This window comes from Thunnus maccoyii, chromosome 17 (genome assembly GCF_910596095.1).
Source record: "Thunnus maccoyii chromosome 17, fThuMac1.1, whole genome shotgun sequence".
Classification (NCBI taxonomy): Eukaryota; Metazoa; Chordata; class Actinopteri; order Scombriformes; family Scombridae; genus Thunnus; species Thunnus maccoyii.
The window spans coordinates 7,890,491-7,908,324 of record NC_056549.1 but is presented as its reverse complement, the minus strand read 5'-3'; the positions used below and the strand labels follow the sequence as shown (position 1 = coordinate 7,908,324).

General features: G+C 41.7%; 2 protein-coding genes across 2 annotated transcripts; one reads left to right on the top strand and one right to left on the bottom strand.

Annotated features, from left to right (window-relative positions):
* Window positions 1–2,628: 2,628 nt before the first annotated feature.
* On the bottom strand, window positions 2,629–9,970 carry mcm3 (minichromosome maintenance complex component 3). The gene is made up of 17 exons (XM_042391164.1): window positions 9,796–9,970; window positions 9,400–9,512; window positions 8,344–8,552; window positions 8,098–8,228; window positions 7,744–7,982; window positions 7,544–7,652; window positions 7,290–7,443; window positions 7,020–7,151; window positions 6,710–6,918; window positions 6,452–6,626; window positions 6,205–6,331; window positions 5,965–6,115; window positions 4,432–4,572; window positions 4,192–4,301; window positions 3,990–4,063; window positions 3,712–3,811; window positions 2,629–3,529 (listed from the first exon to the last, which is right to left on the bottom strand). Exons 1-17 carry the CDS (start codon window positions 9,868–9,870, stop codon window positions 3,331–3,333), a joined length of 2,448 nt encoding a protein of 815 aa, XP_042247098.1. The 5' UTR covers window positions 9,871–9,970; the 3' UTR covers window positions 2,629–3,330.
* Window positions 9,971–11,757: 1,787 nt separating this feature from the next.
* On the top strand, window positions 11,758–14,533 carry paqr8 (progestin and adipoQ receptor family member VIII). The gene is made up of 2 exons (XM_042390747.1): window positions 11,758–11,987; window positions 13,201–14,533. The coding sequence occupies exon 2, from the start codon at window positions 13,268–13,270 to the stop codon at window positions 14,342–14,344; it is 1,077 nt and encodes a 358-aa protein (XP_042246681.1). The 5' UTR covers window positions 11,758–11,987; window positions 13,201–13,267; the 3' UTR covers window positions 14,345–14,533.
* The last annotated feature ends 3,301 nt before the right edge of the window (window positions 14,534–17,834 follow it).

The following is a 17,834-nucleotide window of genomic DNA, read 5'->3' as shown; positions in this document are numbered from 1 at the left end:
CCTGCTTTAACATTTACTATTTTGTGTTTGTTTTAATGTAAAGACATGTAATTAGTACTTACATGCTGCTTAAAAGTTAAAAAAAAAAAAGTCCAGTGTATTTATGCAAGTGCAGAAACAAAAAGTAAAAGGGGTCAAGGGGACTCCCGAGCTGAGCTCACATCTTGCAGGTTTTACATACGTGTGCTGTGTCGTCTTAAAGAAATAGTTGCGCTTAATAGTTTTCTTACCAAGAGAAAAACTCTGAACAGCTACCCTGGCTTTGTCCAAAGATTAAAAATCCACCTACCAAAACCTCTAAAGCCCATTAACATGTTACATCTTGTTAGTTTTATCCATACCAAAGCCAATATCTAATCATTTCTGCAAGTTGGGTTTTGTAACCTTCAAACAGAACTAAGCTGTTTCCAGTATTTGTGCTAAGTTAAGCTTATATTCAACAGACAAGTATGATAGTATTGAGCTCATCACCTAACTCACTCTGCTATGTGTATAGTTTCAAGTTTTTGATGATTCCAACATGAATTGGACAGAGTTGCATTAGCCTTTATTCCTCTTTTGATAGTTTGTCTGCTCTTTTGCCAAATGGCACTTCCTCTGTCCACACTCATCCCCAGGGAAGCGCTTCACCAAGCCAGCAGACTTTAGTTCTCATTAAGCTTCACAATCTGTTGCACAACAGTCTGCAGCCTTATTTTCCAGAAGATGGAGTATGACTTGATATCAAGTGATAGATACGAGGTCAGGATCATTTATTTATACAGTCCCTTATCACAAGCATTGCTCAGAGGACTTTACACTTCATCAATCAATATTAAAAAATAAGACAAAATGATATATTTACATGATGCAATTAAAAAAAAATGCACATTTATATCCAAAACGGTGTATGACTGACTGTGGAATGATGATATGAAAACATAGAGAGGAGAAGAGAGACAGCGGGAACATCAACATGTTAAAGGTTTATTCAAGATTGACAAGATACAGAAGAAATGAAAAGTTCAAAGTTAATATTTCATTGTCAACCGAGATGAATTTTTCATTGCGCAGCTTAGCGCAAAAAAACAAAAAACACACGGCATCATCAGAGTCAGAGAGAACGACCGACCTACTTCTTTCCCTTTCCTCTTTCACTCTATTCCATTGCTTTTAAAAGAAAGTAAAAGAAAAATGAATTAGGAAGACGTTTCTAACACAAACCACTGTCACTATCAATTTCTCCCTGAGGGAAATGCATGGGAGGATCAAACATGATTCACTGGTGCATTAATCATTTTGAAAATCTCAGTGACAGAGTTTCTGTCTACGGCACGTAGCAACCTGACTCTCGTGGGTCAACTCTAGAAAAACATAGATGGAGGTTGGATGATGAAATTAAGCAAAAATGTATACACTGAGGACTAGTCGGTTTGAAGGAGAGAAGCAGAAAGGGAAATGAGGACATCTCTGTTTGTCTTGTCTTTGTCAACTGTCCTTTGTCTTCATTGAGAAACACAGTGGAAAATGAGTGTGAATATGGTCCACCTCCAATTTTACATGCTTAATTAAAGAATCTGGGTTTGATTTATAGGTCTTTAGGTTTGATGGAGTTGAAAAAGGGCAACATTTTAGGAACTACACTTGTTCACTGTCTTGCTGAGAGTCAGATGAGTGGTAATAAGAGTATTTCCCAGAATGTCAATCTTCCTTGACGACACAAACACTCACAAACTATTACCAGAGCTGGAGAATTGAGACTTTGACCTCTGCTGTGAGACTCCACTTGCTTTATATTATAAAGCAAGACTCGACTTGAGACTTGACTCAGAATTGTCCTCTAAAGATTTGAGACTTGGACTTAGACCAAAACCTTTCTTCCTGGTGTTTTTTTTTTGGTGTACTTAACATTTTATAGACTCAGGAGGGTCATAGCAGTAGGATTTTAATGCTTTAATAGCTTGTTTATTCAAATGAATCACTGTGATCATCCAGAAAACTCAGATGAAAGACAAACTAAAACTAAACTTGGTCTAGGCCAAAATAAAAAGATGCGAGGCGGTCGCTACATGTGATATGAGTCAGCCGTGGGTGTCGAAACCGTGGCAGCGGTTGCTCAGTCGTCGTCGTCTGGGCTGGTCTGGAGCCGCAGTTTCTCGTGTTACGGAACTGCCAGTCAGTTACAGTATGTTGCATGGAGGCAACCATGCGGTCCCACAACACCATCCAAAATATAATCACTCAGGGTGACATAGAGATGAAACCGCTGGGCTACAGATGTGTGAGAAGGACGGTGGGACTTACTTGAGCAGTGATTTCCAAACTAGTAGAGACGTATGTGCACCGCCGCCCACGCAAAATAGTGATCTTGAATCATTTTGAGGGGGCGGGATACAATGAAAATGCTCCCATGTCTTGTAAACACACTGATACAATCAGGAAGCAACATTTCAGACGACTCTTATGGGAAATCAAAAAAGTTTCCCAGTATGTCAGACCATTTTTCCAGTGAATGGGTAAAATAAGCCCCAGTTTAATGCCTTCCAGAAACATCTCAGCACTAATTTACCAGCATTGGCCAAGCAGTGATCCCCCCCCCCCCCCCCCCCGTTCGTATGAAGACATCAAGAAATCAAGTTGTTGCCATGGTAATACTCAAGCAATTTATTATTTTTTTTATACAAACTACATTTAATTAACAATTTCATAACTTGTCTTCAGCTATTTACAAATCCAGACGACAGACGCTTATGTCCTTATTCTATACATGTTTCACTGCTGTATCTGCACCAGGATGCAGTTACACTCCTACTGTATGCTTTCACAATAGCAGCCTGTTGATGCAATAAGGACACATTAAAGTAACATCACCACTATTGAACAGAAACAAACACAAGTGCATAACTGAGTAAGACTTCATCTTTTTGCACTGGTTGATGGAGCAACTTCTTGGTGCTTCATGTGTGGAATTGTAGATTATAGGTTAAAGAGTCATTTTGGGAGAATACACGAGTTGGAAAGACAGTGGAGGCATGAAAACAAGAGAAAAAAAAAAAGGGGGTATCAAACATCTGGAGAAACATATTAAATGTACATTTTGATATCGCCGTTTCTTCTCTTTACACCAGGTCTCAAGCCGCCACCAGCAAAAAAAAGCAACGCCCCAGCTTCCTCGAGTACTGAATCTCTCTGCAGACCCACAGCTACTAAACCCTGTGACAGAGACCTTCACAAACATAGAAGCACCTTCTTGAGGTGAAACAGCAAAAGAAGAAGAAGAACACGGTTGCTCCCTCTGTCGTCCGGTTGATTTCAAGTCCATGTAATCGATTTCATCCTCCTCTTCCTCCCTTAGATGAGGAAGATGATGTCGTCGGCCACCATGACCTGGTTGTCGTCCTGCATGCGAGTCAAAGCGATGCGGACCTCTGGCTCTGTGAAACGATTCTCGCGCTCTTTGTTGATGTTTTCCATGAGGTTCATCATCTTCACCGACTGAGCGTGAGCGGACTGGAAGACGGTGAACAAGGAGGACTTGAACTCCTTCAGCCTGGCGGAGGAAAATAAAAACAAAATGATTTATTTTAGTTATGAGCTCAAATGTCTAAAAAGCTCTTCTATAGAAAGTGATGAGGCAGAACACCTCTTCATCCTCAGACTAAACTACCTCAGTGACATCACTCATCACTACAGCCTGAAATAGTTACGAGTGTCAAGTTTCCAGACGCCTACCTGTCTGCAGAGAGCTCGGTGCCTTCAGGCTGTGAGGTGGCCTCCATCGGCTCCTCTGCCTCCCGCTGTGGCTTCGCTGGTTTCGGGGTGCCGGCCTGAACTAAAAAAAAAAAAAAAAAAAAAAAAAAGAGAGAATAGACACCATTGTGAGAACTCAATGTGGCATAAAAATAAAAACAACAACAAGATTTTCAAAGCAATTAAGTGTTATTTCATGACTAAATTGCAATTATTATGTTTATACTCCATTGTTATGTGCAAATGCATCATGTTCTTACTTTCAGGGACGTCCTGCTCTTCACTGAAGTCGTAGGGGCTGTACGGCTCGCTGCCCTGAGAGCCACGGCGCACCCTGCAGGTCACACAGGTTAATGATGTTAATGACCGACAATAGAGATGAGCATCTTTTATATGTTAGAAACACTCAGCTGACAGCTTAATCGCACCACATGCTGGAGAAAACTATCGCTGCGTTTGTACCTCTTCTTCTGAGTTCTCTGTGAACGCTGCGTGGACGTCTCCTCATCCTCTTCCTCCTCTGACCCCGAGTCCCGCTCCTGTCTCGCACGTTTCTTCTCTTTCTCCAGAACCTGCAGAAAAAACAGACACCATGATTTTCTACCACACATATAAAAAAAAAAAAAAAAAACAACACTGCAGCAGTTCCTCCCCAAACAATCATCATCATCATCATCATTCCTTCCTTCAGCAGACGCAGACCTTTTTAAAGTAGGCGAACTGGACGAGCTCCACGGCGACCTCCGAGTCCTCCAGCTCCACGGCTTTGCTCATGCGGGCCTTGGCGTGAGCCGTGGACAGACGGATCAGGGTCTCTAGCGTACGGGCCGTCACTGGGGAGGTCTGAGGAGGAAGAGGAGGAGGACGAGGTCAGTGTATGTCTGCACGCTGTCTACCACTAATTCAACTACTTAACGAGATTTTTGCATAACAGACATTTTGATGTGTCATAGCAGGAAATTTCTACTTGATGTAGCAGATTCTGGCAGATTTAGTTTACATACTTAAAATCCCTGATTCAAGTGTATTATATTTATTTTGTGCATTGCACTGTGGGAGAAAAGAGGAGCTACTCAAAGCTGGGGGTAAAAAAAAACTGAAACACCTCCAGAAACATCTCAGAGAGAAAAATTAACATTTTTAGGAAAACGTTTTTCAACCAGTTTGAACAGATTTGTTTATTTCTGAGAGATTTGTGTGTTTTTCTTTTCTTTTCTCACTAGTTTGAAGTGGATTAGTTGGAAACAGACAATGTCACATATTTGCACTAGATTCAGATCAGAACATAATCACACAGTCCCGATAAATGAGATTAGTCTGTTAGAGTTTTTAAATTGTTAAGCTGTTGATAAATAACTTTAACTTTCATTGTTGCTTATTTGTTATGAATTTTATGTTATAGAATCATTTGAAACTGTTTTCAGAGGCTTTGAAATTGAATTGCTGAGGTCGTTCTGAGGTTTAGCATCACACTGTGGAAGCATTGTGTCATTTCCTGTCGGTATGAAACAAGTCTGTTGATTTTTTTTTTTTTTTTTCTCGGTATACAAAACAAACAGTCCAAATTCTGACTCGAGCTTCTCAAACGTGAATATTTCCTGGTTTCTTTAGTCTCCTATCACAGTAAACTGGATATCTCTGGGTTGTGAATACGTCACTTTGGGCTGCAGGAAACATTTTCACCATTTTCTGGACCAAACTACTGATTAATCACTAATGAAAATCATTAGTGCAGCCTGAATACCAACTACATTTTGTGTTTATTCCAGTAATCATAACTTCCCAATTTAACACCACATATTAACAGTATGTACTATATTCAAATTGTCATAATATATAGTTTTTGCTGTTAGTATACAAGAAATAAATGTACTTTAGTGTTTTCTATAAACAGGAAATGATGTAGTGCGTGCACCAACAGACATCAGTAAAACTAGAGACGTCAATTAAACTTCAGATAAAATGTTTCCAAAGAATCAATACTTTCAGAGATCTTCCACTATCCTTAATTGTAATTTTTCTGTTTTGTTTTTTTTTAACTGAATGTCTGTTTGCTTATATTTTTATCATGATTGGACGATGCAGTTCACCAACTACAATAGGATTTATTAAACATTAACTATTGTGAACAAACATCATCTAAACCTCACAATTAGAACGTATAGAATGAACAGTATTATGGAGGTGTAATAAAGTGTTTTCCCTTAGTACGTGTGTGTTGCTGCTGCTGCTCACCCTGGCGATATCTGTGCCGAGCTGCTCCTGGCTCCTCAGCCTCGAGTACTCTTCCGCGATGTGATTGGCCGCCTCCTCCGTCAGCACAGGTGTCACAGCCTTGGCGATGCGGATGTACTTCCTCATGAACTCCTTGCTCACAATCTTCTCCCTGAAAACGAGGGGGAACGTTATCTTTACCACTTTGGGTGTAACCCGATACAAGTCATCTAAAAATGTTTATTGTAATTGTGTGCGTACTTCTTTCTCTTGCTTCCGTGCAGCAGGTTGTTGTGTTTCTCGTAGATCTGCAGCTCCTCCTGCTCTTCTGCTACTGCGTCTGGGTCTTCTGTAGCCAGGACGTCCACGCTCCCGCCCAGAGTCATGGCTACAAAAAAAAACATACATCATTTTTAAATCTGTAAACAAACATTCCCTTTTAATTACAAATAATTAGGGAGCCCATAACACTCAGCTGTTGGTTGTAAGATGCCTTGATGTACAGTACCTGCTCCCTCCTGCTCGCGGGGGTCACGGTAGCGGTGCATCCTCAGTACGTGGTCTGAGATCTCCCGGTCCTGCTCGGGGTCCATCTGATCCAGCACGATGAAGAGGAGGTCGAAACGCGACAGCAGGGAGTCCTGGAGGCCGATGTTCTCCATGGGGGTTTTATACTGGTCGTACTGCGGAGGGATGGAGCGTCACGTTTTAGAGACAAATCTACAGATCAGCGGACTTGTGGGTCTTATTTGAACGTTTTACTCACCCTGCCGTAGACGGGGTTGGCGGCCGCCAGCACGGAGCAGCGGGCGTTGAGGCGGGCGTGGATGCCCGCCTTGGCGATGGTGACGCGGCCCTGCTCCATCACCTCGTGGATGGCCGTGCGGTCCATGTCGGACATCTTGTCGAACTCGTCGATGCACACGACGCCGCGGTCGGCCAGCACCATGGCGCCCGCCTCCAGACGACGCTCGCCTTCAGGGAGCAGAGAATAATGAGCGGGCTGGTTTATCAAAGAGTCTGATCGCACCACAAATTATGAGATGTGTTTGTGCGTTTAAGAGCGTGCGTCGTACCCGTCTCCTGATCGGTGGTGACCGCAGCAGTCAGACCGACTCCAGAGGAGCCTCGTCCGGTGGTGGGGATGGCTCTGGGTGCTGTGTGGAGAACGTAACGCAGCAGCTGGGACTTGGCTACCGACGGATCACCTGGAAAAGAGGAATTTGTGGTGACAGATCTATAATATAAACCATTATCTCCCAACAGCATCAAAAAAGTTGCCGATTAATTTTCTGTTGCAGCTCTACTATGTTTCCAATAGTTCCTGAATGAATAAGCTAAAGTACCGATGAGCAGGATGTTGATGTCTCCTCTGATGCGCGAGCCGTTTTCCAGCACCTTCTCCACGCCGCCCAGAAGCATGCAGAGGATGGCCTTCTTGATGTACTCATGGCCGTGGATACTGGGAGCCAGGGAGCGAGCCAGCTGATCGAACACGTTCTGAGCAAAGACAGAAAAGTGAGGATTCGATGATCTCTTTTAGTCAAAGCGAGGTTCATTTTCAAAAACGCTTGAACATGGTGGGAGGAGTAAAGCTTACGATGGAGCGAGTCTGGCTGAATTTTCTAATCTTGGCCACGTCGTCGGCAGAGAAGAAGGCGGACACTTCCTTGCTCATCTGTTTGACGTTGCAAGCGATCATGATAGTCCTGCGAGGGGAAGGGTGGGAGGTTAACTAACAATAAAGAAAAGAACTCTGGTTACATTACGAGCTCCCAGTTTCACTTTGTCCCATCTCACCTGAACGTCCCGGAGGTGAACCCTCCCTTCTTGCCCGGCAGGCAGCGGTACGTCCCTATGACCTGCACTCTGTCTCCCGGTTTGACCACGTCCACCAGGTCGTTGTCCAGGATGATGTCAACAGAGCGAGGCAGCTGGCCGGCGGGGGCTTTCTCAGGCATCTCCTGCACTGTGATGGTCTGGTGGTCCTTGTAGATGGACAGACCGAACTCTGTCTCCAGAGGGTTGTTCTCCTCGTCCTGTTAGACGAGAAACAAGAAGAGGTCCTTAATCATCTTGTTACTCCGAGTATTGTTGCCATAGAAATACTGAACATGTAAAAGAAGATATATGTGCTGCAGTGCGTGTCGTTACCTTGGTGGGGTAGATGGCACTGGAAGGGAAAGCGTCCAAGGAAGTCATATCTGTGTACTTCCTCTCCATCGTCTTCTTGGTGGCTGGACAGTAGTGGACGCTGCGCACCACTTTGGGACGCACCAGAGAACCTGAAGAATGAAAAACAACAACAAATGAGTCCAATAATATCATAATAAAGTATTATCATTAACTTAAAAGGCTCCCAGAACAGAAGGAAGTAGAAAGAATTCATAATAAACTCACATTTAGTGATGATGCCCTCCACGCAGACCATGCTGCCCAGCAGTCGGGAGGTCAGGGTTCGGGGGGTGACGTGCTTGGTGCCGAAGCTGCCCTCCAAGCCTACGAAGAACTCCTCGTACTGTTTGGCGTAGGTGGCGTCCACCGAGGCCACCAGGTCCTTCAGAGCCCGCTGGAACGCCAGCAGCTCCTCGAAGGCGTTGTTCATCAGCCTGGTAGAGACGTGCAACTTTTAGGTCATGGATTTAATTACATGCTTTTGTTACTCTGGTTAAGTAGTTTGTACCGATTAGTCTACTTTGATAAGCAAATCATCGTTTTAGTCAAAAATGCCAAACATTAGCTGGTTTCTGCTTCTTAAGTGTGATGATTTGATGCTTTTCGTAAACTGATTATCTTTGAGTTTGGGGGTGTTAATTAGACAAAACAAGACCTATGAAGACGCTCACTTTGATTTTAGGAAACTATAATGGAGATTTTTCACTATTTTCTAATATTTTATAAGCAAAAACAATAAATCAATAATGAAAATTATTATTTGCCGCCCTACAATCATGCCATTCTGTTGTCATATAAATAATAACACCCACCCACCCATTATATATATATATATATATATATATATATATATAATATATTACAGAACACCAATCCAATCAAACAAAAACATCAGGTAAAAGTGTCCTGAAACAAATGACAGTTTGCATGTTAACCTGCTAAATGTTCAGACTTTATCTGGACTTGTGTTCAGTGTAATCCTTGGTTAGTGTTCAAAGCAGCTCATCCTGCTTCTCCAACCTTTTTGTGCAAGTTTCATGAATTTTCAAGACATGGCTTACACACAAGTCTCCCTACACACACACACACGCTTACTTACGTCACTTTTGGGGACATTACATAGACATTACATTCATTTCCTGGAGAATTAATCCAACAGTAACCTTAACCACTAACCCAAAAGTCACGTTTTTGTCCCGAATTAACTAGTTCTAAGTCTGAAATCTGTCCTCGACAATAGCTTATGACACACACACACACACACACACACAGTTTTCTTACTTTGCAGCTCGGGCCTCGTTGCGTCTCCTCAGGTCGTTGATGTTGACGATGAGTCGAGCTTTGTTCTCGCTGATCATGTCCCGGACTTTGCTTTGATATATTCCCTGGTCTTGCTGCGGATTCGTACAAAAGGAAGATTAATTTTTTTGTCATTTTCATCACAAAGCAATTTGATTAAGACTGATTTCATTGAGCGTAAGAAGCAAGAAGCATCAACGAAAAACACGATTAGCTCAACTGATTACAGCAAAAAATGAGCAAACTAACGTCATTTCACTGTCAAAAGTAAGATTACTTGATATCTAAGCAGCTGATGGTCATTTTTTTTGTTGTGACCGCATGGGTTCTCATTTCATCCCTGCAGAAAAGTATTTCACCGAAAAAAGTCAGACTTACATCGTCGTCCAGGAAGTCCAGGTAGTCCCTCTGAGCCTCCCTCATCTCCAGGTCATCTACGACGTCGGTTGCCATTTTCTGTGATTATTTATTGTACTTTAAAATATCTTAATATAATACACAGTTTGCTGCGCCGTGTGCTCCGTTCCCGTCAAACCACACAACTGAAGGGTTTTCGCGCCACAGCGTGCCGGGTAGAAACAGAGCGTAACATGCGATTGGTCGACTCTACAGCAGCTGTCCAATAGACGCCACCGCGGTGCCACATGACCCCGCCTACTCTGAAGAACTCCCGCGAAAATTCACCAGGAAGAGGCGGGCTGATAAAAAGGAGGAAAAGCCTCCTAAACATGACTTTTTCACTTTGTCCAGGAGATGGCGACCTAAACAGACAACTCTAAACACCCAGAAACAGAATCACGTCTGCACATACAAGGAATTTACCTCAGTGTTGTGATGCATAACAGTCAAAAATATACACAAAATTCAGTAAATGATAAATAATATAATGAATAGATAAATAATTTACAATAAAAAACATTAAGATACATTCTAAGTAATACTGTGTAATAACCATATCTCCCAAACCCACAGCAACATACATTTAAACCAAAAGACACTAATCCATTTAATTATCCCCTGAACATCCTTGTTCAAGTAAATATCAGGCAGCCAGAGATGTCTTTAAATATATAACACTCAGAATATTGTCTGAATGAATATGATATCAAACAGAGAAGGGAGGAATCAGTCCCATGAATGTGCAAACGCCTGGTCAGTATTTGTATTTGGAGACATGGAAACTGTCCATTATGGCTTCAATAAGTGAAATAACAGAGCTTTGTTTTTCCTTCAATGTAGATTATTATTATTATTACGTGTCCAAATTTGTGAATATTCATTATTTGATTGTCATTTGTTATTTGAAGAGTTAGAGTGTTTTAATCATTAAATGTTATGATTCATTACTGTAATCTGACATCAAAAACCTTCCATATATTTGTGCTTCAGTAATGTGCACTCACAATAAGGTTTGTAAATGTGGTCTCACTTTGAATAATCTGTATTTAATCTGGTACCTGTGACACGTGAATGGAGTTAGACAAGAAAAAATGATGTAATGGTGTGTCCCTAAATTTTGTAGGACATAAATATTTTAATAAGAGATCATCAATATCAACATTTAGCACCTGAAAATACCCTACCATTTCATTTTATTATGTCTCTGAATGATCCATATTATAATCTAATGTCAGACTAATGTCAACACCGAGTGACTAGAAGCCACAGAGAGGCTTCTGCACCATCACCAGTCTAAAACTGTCTAAAGTCATTAATCACTCGTAGCAAATTCAAATCACAGACACACTTCCTGTAAGCATAATATCTAGTACTTAAGTAATTTGAGACATATGTTCAAATATTTTCATGATGAACTTGTGTTTAGTTTATTCTGGGGTGCCTTGGGATTGCATTATTTTCCATGTCTGAATATTTTATAAAATTAAATGTAAAATTAAACAACCAGTAAGTGTCATTTTGGGGGTTTTTATGTAATTAAATTCTGTGCTGAAGGCTGCAGCTTGGGCATCACGGCAGTGTACAGCACCGGGCAGTAGATGGAGACAATCATGCAAAAATTAAACAAGAATATTAGGTTTTTGTTTTTTCATTATACAGTATCATCTTCATTTTGCTTTTGTGTGTTTTACCAAAAATGCCCTCTCTTCAACAACTTTACCAACAAGCAATATAGACATCAGTTTGGTCATCATATAATGAGCTTAATAAAAAAATATGACATCCAACTTTCTATGATAATACTATAAATAACAACTAACAAAGATCATTACAAACTTACTATTGATTCAATGTAAGAACCTATACAGTCTATGAATATGAGCAGAATACTGTATTTTGTTGCCTGACAATAGCTGCACTTTCGGGGCGTTTCTGGTCAGTTTAACCCCGCCCACGCTCCCAGCGCTCCGGGCTGTCGGGTCAAGCTGTGTTTTTATCCTTTTCCTCCCTCCAGCCTCCGAAATACCTCTTTGCCTCAACATGTCTTAGTTTTCTAGGTCTGTGAAGTTTCTACAGGAGGTCAGTCTGTGAACTAGTTAGATCTTTTTCTTCTTTCTTTACAAGGACGTGCGACTACAGAGAAGCAACAGGTGTTCAGTCGATACAAACAGGTGAGATGACGTTTCTTCTTCTTTGATATTAAACCACCAGAAATCACTCAGCTGTACTTTACAGTATGTCAGCAAGGATGCAAGTTATTTCTGTGGCTGTTGCATATTAAAGGTTTTTGTTTTAGCCATATTTTGACGTATAGGATAAGATATGTAAAACGTATGTTGTTTTGCATTTATTCTGCAGCACATATGCAGTTTCTTTGTTGCAAAAACAAGATAGATCGAAGAAAAAAGATCACTATAAATGATATATATATATATGGGATTAAAATGCACACTCATGCAGTCTGCTTTTTCAGGACAAACTTGTACACAGGTCTGTAAATTTTCTTAAACCCCTCAGGTGAAGGTTTCACCTTGTTTGTCTCAGATCAACTCAATGTAAAACTCCCATTGCAGCCTGGAAGGCTTTCATTTGCAGGTATACAAGGTCAGAGAAATAGGAGGGGGTGCAGTGGTTGTTTTGAATAGAAGTGAATCCTCAAATGGATGGGTGTTAGTCTTGTTGATTCCATAGGTGCTCATTTACCTCGGTGACAACAGTGGTTTGCATTCTTCTCTCTGTGTACATGCCATAAAAAGCAGGGTGATGGTTACAGGTCTGACTGCATACCTGACCTTCCAGTGTAAATGACCTGTGTGGAGAAGAATGTCTGTCTTATGCTCTCAAATATATTTGCGTCATGTGGACTGTAAATTCTTAACTGTGATCTGCCAAGAATTGTCAGGAAATGAGCTAAAATAATTAAATCTGGAGGCAATATGTCAAATGAAAACATATAACATGTGATGAATTTAAAAATACCAAGCTGCAGCATTTCAGGGCTCACAACAACATTCTTTGTTAATCTGTCTTTAGAAATTACACAGCATGTGCTCCTGGCTGGTTTTACATGAAGCTTTTTTCTTTCCCTAGTTTAATTCCCCTCAGTTTCCCTCCGACACTAATTTCTCTTCATCCTACTCTCTTTTATACACACCTCTACACCTCTGATTCTCTGTGCAGATTAATTTCATTGTAAAATGACTTCAAAATGAGATAATCTTTGTTTGCATGACATCAAAGCATATAGTGGGTTTATAGATAATGAGCCATTGCAAAGTCTTTCTTGATAAATATTCGGCATGCAGTTTTTTAATATTCACTGAATTTCATGTGGCAGCCTCTCCTATAAAGTGAACTGCATTGATTTACTGTCTCTCTTTTCAGTTTCGTCTCCCACAGGGTGCTCTGTCAAGCAGTCCTCCTCTGTCTGTCCTCCGACTATCACCCAGCAATGTTGGGCGACATTCTGCAGCGGCTAGGCACCTTGTCCCTAAGCGTCAAGCACCTTGGCCGCATCCCCCGCCTCTCTGACCTCGTCCCTTCCTCCCTGCCGTCGCCCAGCTCCACCGTCACCGCCTCCCAGGTCCCCAGCTTGTTTCGAGAGCCTTACATCCTGTCGGGCTACCGTCCTGTTCATCAGAACTGGCGCTGCTACCTCCTCAGTCTCTTCCAGAGACACAATGAATCCATGAACGTGTGGACTCACCTGCTGGCAGGCCCTGTGCTGCTGCTCCGCTGGTGGGCCAACGTAGGCGCCCTGGGGTACACCTTGGACGCAGCCTCTCTACCTCTGAGCCTCTTCTTGGTGTCTTCCCTCATCTATCTGTCCCTCAGTGTTGCAGCTCACCTCTTACAATCTCACTCTGAAAATGCACACTACTTCTTCTTCTTCATGGACTATGTGGGTGTAGCTGTGTATCAGTATGGTTGCTCACTTGGCCATTATTTCTACACGTCTGAGCCAGCGTGGAGAGAAAGCTGCATCGGGCTGCTGTTTCTTCCTGGAGCTGCTTTCTTTGGATGGTTCTCCTGTGCCGGCTGCTGTTTCGCCAAGTCCAGGTACAGACGGCCATATCCATTGCGGCGTAAAATTTGCCAGCTGATCCCTACCACCCTTGCGTATCTACTAGATATCAGCCCTGTAGCCCACCGCCTGTTCACTGTCTCCTGGGTACAGGAGCCCTCGATGCCCTTCCACGCCCTCCAGATTGCCTGTTTCCTGCTGTCTGCCCTCTTCTTCTCCTTTCCCATCCCTGAGCGTTTCTTCCCGGGCCACTGTGACTTTGTGGGCCAAGGTCACCAGATCTTTCACCTGTTTTTGTCCCTGTGCACGGTGTTTCAGCTGGAGGCTCTGTTCCAGGACTATGCCAGGCGGAGGGATACGGTGGTGGAAGTATTTGGAGAGAGGCAGCTGTTGTGGGCCTGTGTATCCTTCCCCGCCCTGTTTCTGTTTTGCCTTTTGACAGCACTCATCACAATGAGGCACATACACAAGAAACTGCAGGGTAAACAAGAGAGAGACAAGTGACGAGTGTTTGTGTAAGAGAGTGTGTGAGAGAGAAGAAGAGAGAGAAAGGGGTTGGGTTTAAATGTACCAAATAATATTAATAATAAAATAACACTAAAGCCATCTTTATATGTGTTTCTGTAATAATCAACCTGTCTGTGAAAGATGTGATTACTTAAAGTATTAGAAGAATAAAATAATGTGAAAGAGCTTCTTGTCTGGTGTGATTAACAGGTCATCTGAAATTTCCAAAGGGTTGAACTGCTGATTCATCAAAGAAATTGGCTGGCTGGTTGGCTTGGTTGGCTCAGTGAACTTCATAGTTTGCTAACTATGGCTCAGTATAGTTTTCCACAGTGAATCCTCCTGCTGTTCGTCTGTTCTGAGGAGAATGCTGATGAAGGATATTGGTCTGAAACACACCAGTAGTGAAGCTAATAGCAGTCAAGGACAGCCTGTAAATGTATTTCTGTTCAAATAATGATCAAGTACTTTGTAAATGTCTGAAGAGAAGATGTATTGTGTGTTCAACTGCGTGTTATGGTGTTATCTGGTGAGTCCACTTCGGTGGACTCGCCAGATAGTGGGATTTGGGTGAACAAAGAGGCTAGTTTAATACTGAGGCACAGGAACAGACTGCATGGAGACAAGTTGGCAGAACACTCCACTGAGTGGCTAAAATCCCTCAGCAGATCCAGTTACAAAGTGTGGAAAGTGTGGGGACAACACTGCCCTACAGGGGCAAAAAGCATCAACTGCATGGTTTTTGTTTTATTTCACTGCCAAACCAAATTACTTAGAAGACCTTCGATATGTGGTGATGGGTCTACTTACTAATGGATGATTATTTATTCTCCCATGTCCTCTTCAAATTGACTAACAATAGTGAGAGAAATCTCCTCACGGTCTCTAAATTGAAGTCATATTTCATGGCCAGACCTGAGTGCAAACTAAAGACTAGTTTATCTTAACATAATGATATTTAGTAGATTTACACTGATGATACTTAGCAAGTTTATAAGCAGGCCAGAGGTCAATGTAACAACACAGCATGGAAAGCATGAGATAACAAAATTTAGAGGAAAATAGTTGCAGGTACTTGGCAAATACTGAATATTTCAACAGTGTATAAAATAAATCAAGAGTGAGTGTTCAGACACTAATGGTAAACACATATCTTGTTAACCCTCTTTGTTTCAATGGTTCTGCCTGTTCTCTTTTAGGTGATATTTGTATTTCAGTGATTTAAACCTGTAGCCACCTGTTTCTAACACATGAAGTAAATTCCCTCAGGATGGGTTTCAGGATGGTCTGGTATCAGTGTTCGGTATTTCAGGAAATGCTCTGATTTGCTTTCTTGGATTAGATGAGAAGACTAATAAAACTCTCACCACTTTCCGTTTAATATGAAGCTGCAGCCAGGTGACGGTTAGCTTGGCTTAGCATAAAGACTGGAAAAAGGTGGGAACAGCTTGCCCTGGCCAAAGATTACAAAATCCACCTACAAGCACCTCTAAAGATCACTAATTAACACGTTAAGTTGTATCTTGTTTTTTTCAACTGTAAAAAAGCTAAAATGTAAAAATGACACATTATGGTTTTATTGGAGGGTTCTAAATATTTAGCTTTAGAGTATAGCTAGCTGTTTCCCCTTGTTTCCAGTCTTTATACTAAGCTGAGCTAACCTAACTTGCTGCTGCCTGCAGCTTTATATTTAACAGACAGATATGAGAGTGTCATCAAACTTCTCTAAACTCTCCTCCAGGCATAAGAAAGCCTGAGAGATCAAAAGTGAGCACAGGACTGTGTCTGATGAGCTAGCCAATATGATTTTAGTTTCCAGGGAAGCTCAACAGGTTGCCAAGGACAGAGAAAGGAGGGAGCTCATTGTGGCCTTACGTCCTATGGGGAACGAAGAAGGTTAAGTAAGAAAATTATTCAATTTCTCATCGAACACTTCCCAAATTGTCAAATGATTCCTTAAATTTTAGTTGAACCAGAGGAATTCCTCTATGTATGTGTATGTGAAACGTCTTGAAATGTGGTACTCAGTACAGTAGAGCTAAAACCTGAAAAATATTTAACAGGGTATCAGAGAAAGCGTTGCAGTCAAGTTTTACATATGAAATAGTTTGAAAAGAACATTTGCCCTGCACTCTGTTGTGAACCACAGCATAGTTAGGTTCACATATGCACATGCAGCGAGCCCACTGCAGGGTTAAACTCTTATAGCAACAGGAAGATTATTATGTTTTCAATTTGCCCACCAACACATTATTTGTTCGCTGATTCTCTTCTTATATGAGCAAACTTTGCTTTCAGGATTGTTACAAATATTTGAAATTGCCCATGATTCCCGCAGGCTTCCTTTGCTCCTGCTGTGGAAGAGTGGCTATTGATTTTGCTTTGTGCCTCTGAGCAAATCTCATACGGATCTCACAAATGACAACAAATGAAAATTGCTGAGAGTTATAGATTGCGTGTTCTGCAGGGCTTCGGAAGATTATTATGACAGAATGGGGCTGTTAAACAAGTAATGGGCATGGGTGTTACTTGGTGTCAGTGTCACAGTAAGGAAGTGTGTGTGTTAGGGGTGGTGGTGTGTGTGTGTTTGTGTAAATTCTTAAGTTTTACCTTTGTGTATCTGCATCAAACCTCTGCACAATGTTATTTCATAGTAAATATGTTCATCAAAGGAATACTTTAACATTTTGGGAAACGCATTAATTCACTTTCTTAAGGAGAGTTAGAGAAGAAGATTGATACCATACCTATTTACCTCGGTAAATATGAAACTACAGGAAACATTAGCTCAGATTAACTTAGCAAGACTGGAGGCAGTGGGGAAACAGCTAGCCTTGCTCTGTCCAAAGGCAAAAGGAATCTGCCTACCAGCACCTCTAAAACTAACTGATAAACACATTATATCCATATAAAGACAAAGCAAAAAAACAACAACAAAAGGTTACACATTTGACTGTTTATTAGAGGGGTGCAATGACGTAGACTACTCGTGACATCACTGCACCCAGCCAAAAAATGGGCTAGTTCACCTGGTAAAACCACAACCTATGGTTTTTTTTCACTTTGTTTTTTGAACAGAAAACAAGCTGTAACATGTTTATCAGTGAGCTTTAGATGTCGGTGGATTTTTGTTACCTCATGACAGAAACCGCTAGCTGTTTCCCTCTTTCCAGTCTAAATGCTTAGATAAGCTGATCGGCTTCTAAAAAGAAAATGCACGTAGCTCCCAAAATGTCAAACAATTTCTTTTAAAGGACGAATGTGTAAGATTTAGTGGCATCTAGCAGTAAGGTTGCAGATTGCAACCACCTGAATACCCCTCCCCCTCCCCTTCCAAGCACATAGGAGAACCTGCAGTGGCCGCAAAACTTGTTTGTCAGTTCTGGGATACTGTAGAAATATGGCGGTGCAACATGGTGGGCTCCATGCAAGGGGATCCGCTCCCTATGTAGATATAAAGGGCTCATTCTAAGGTACCAAAAACACA

Coding starts and splice junctions, on each gene's coding strand:
- mcm3 (XM_042391164.1), bottom strand. CDS start 9,870: ATGGCAACCGACGTCGTAGATGACCTGGAGATGAGGGAGGCTCAGAGG. Junction 9,513..9,795: donor TGGACTTCCTGGACGACGAT/GTAAGTCTGACT, acceptor ACGAATCCGCAG/CAAGACCAGGGAATATATCA. Junction 7,152..7,289: donor CATCAACATCCTGCTCATCG/GTACTTTAGCTT, acceptor CCTCTTTTCCAG/GTGATCCGTCGGTAGCCAAG.
- paqr8 (XM_042390747.1), top strand. CDS start 13,268: ATGTTGGGCGACATTCTGCAGCGGCTAGGCACCTTGTCCCTAAGCGTC.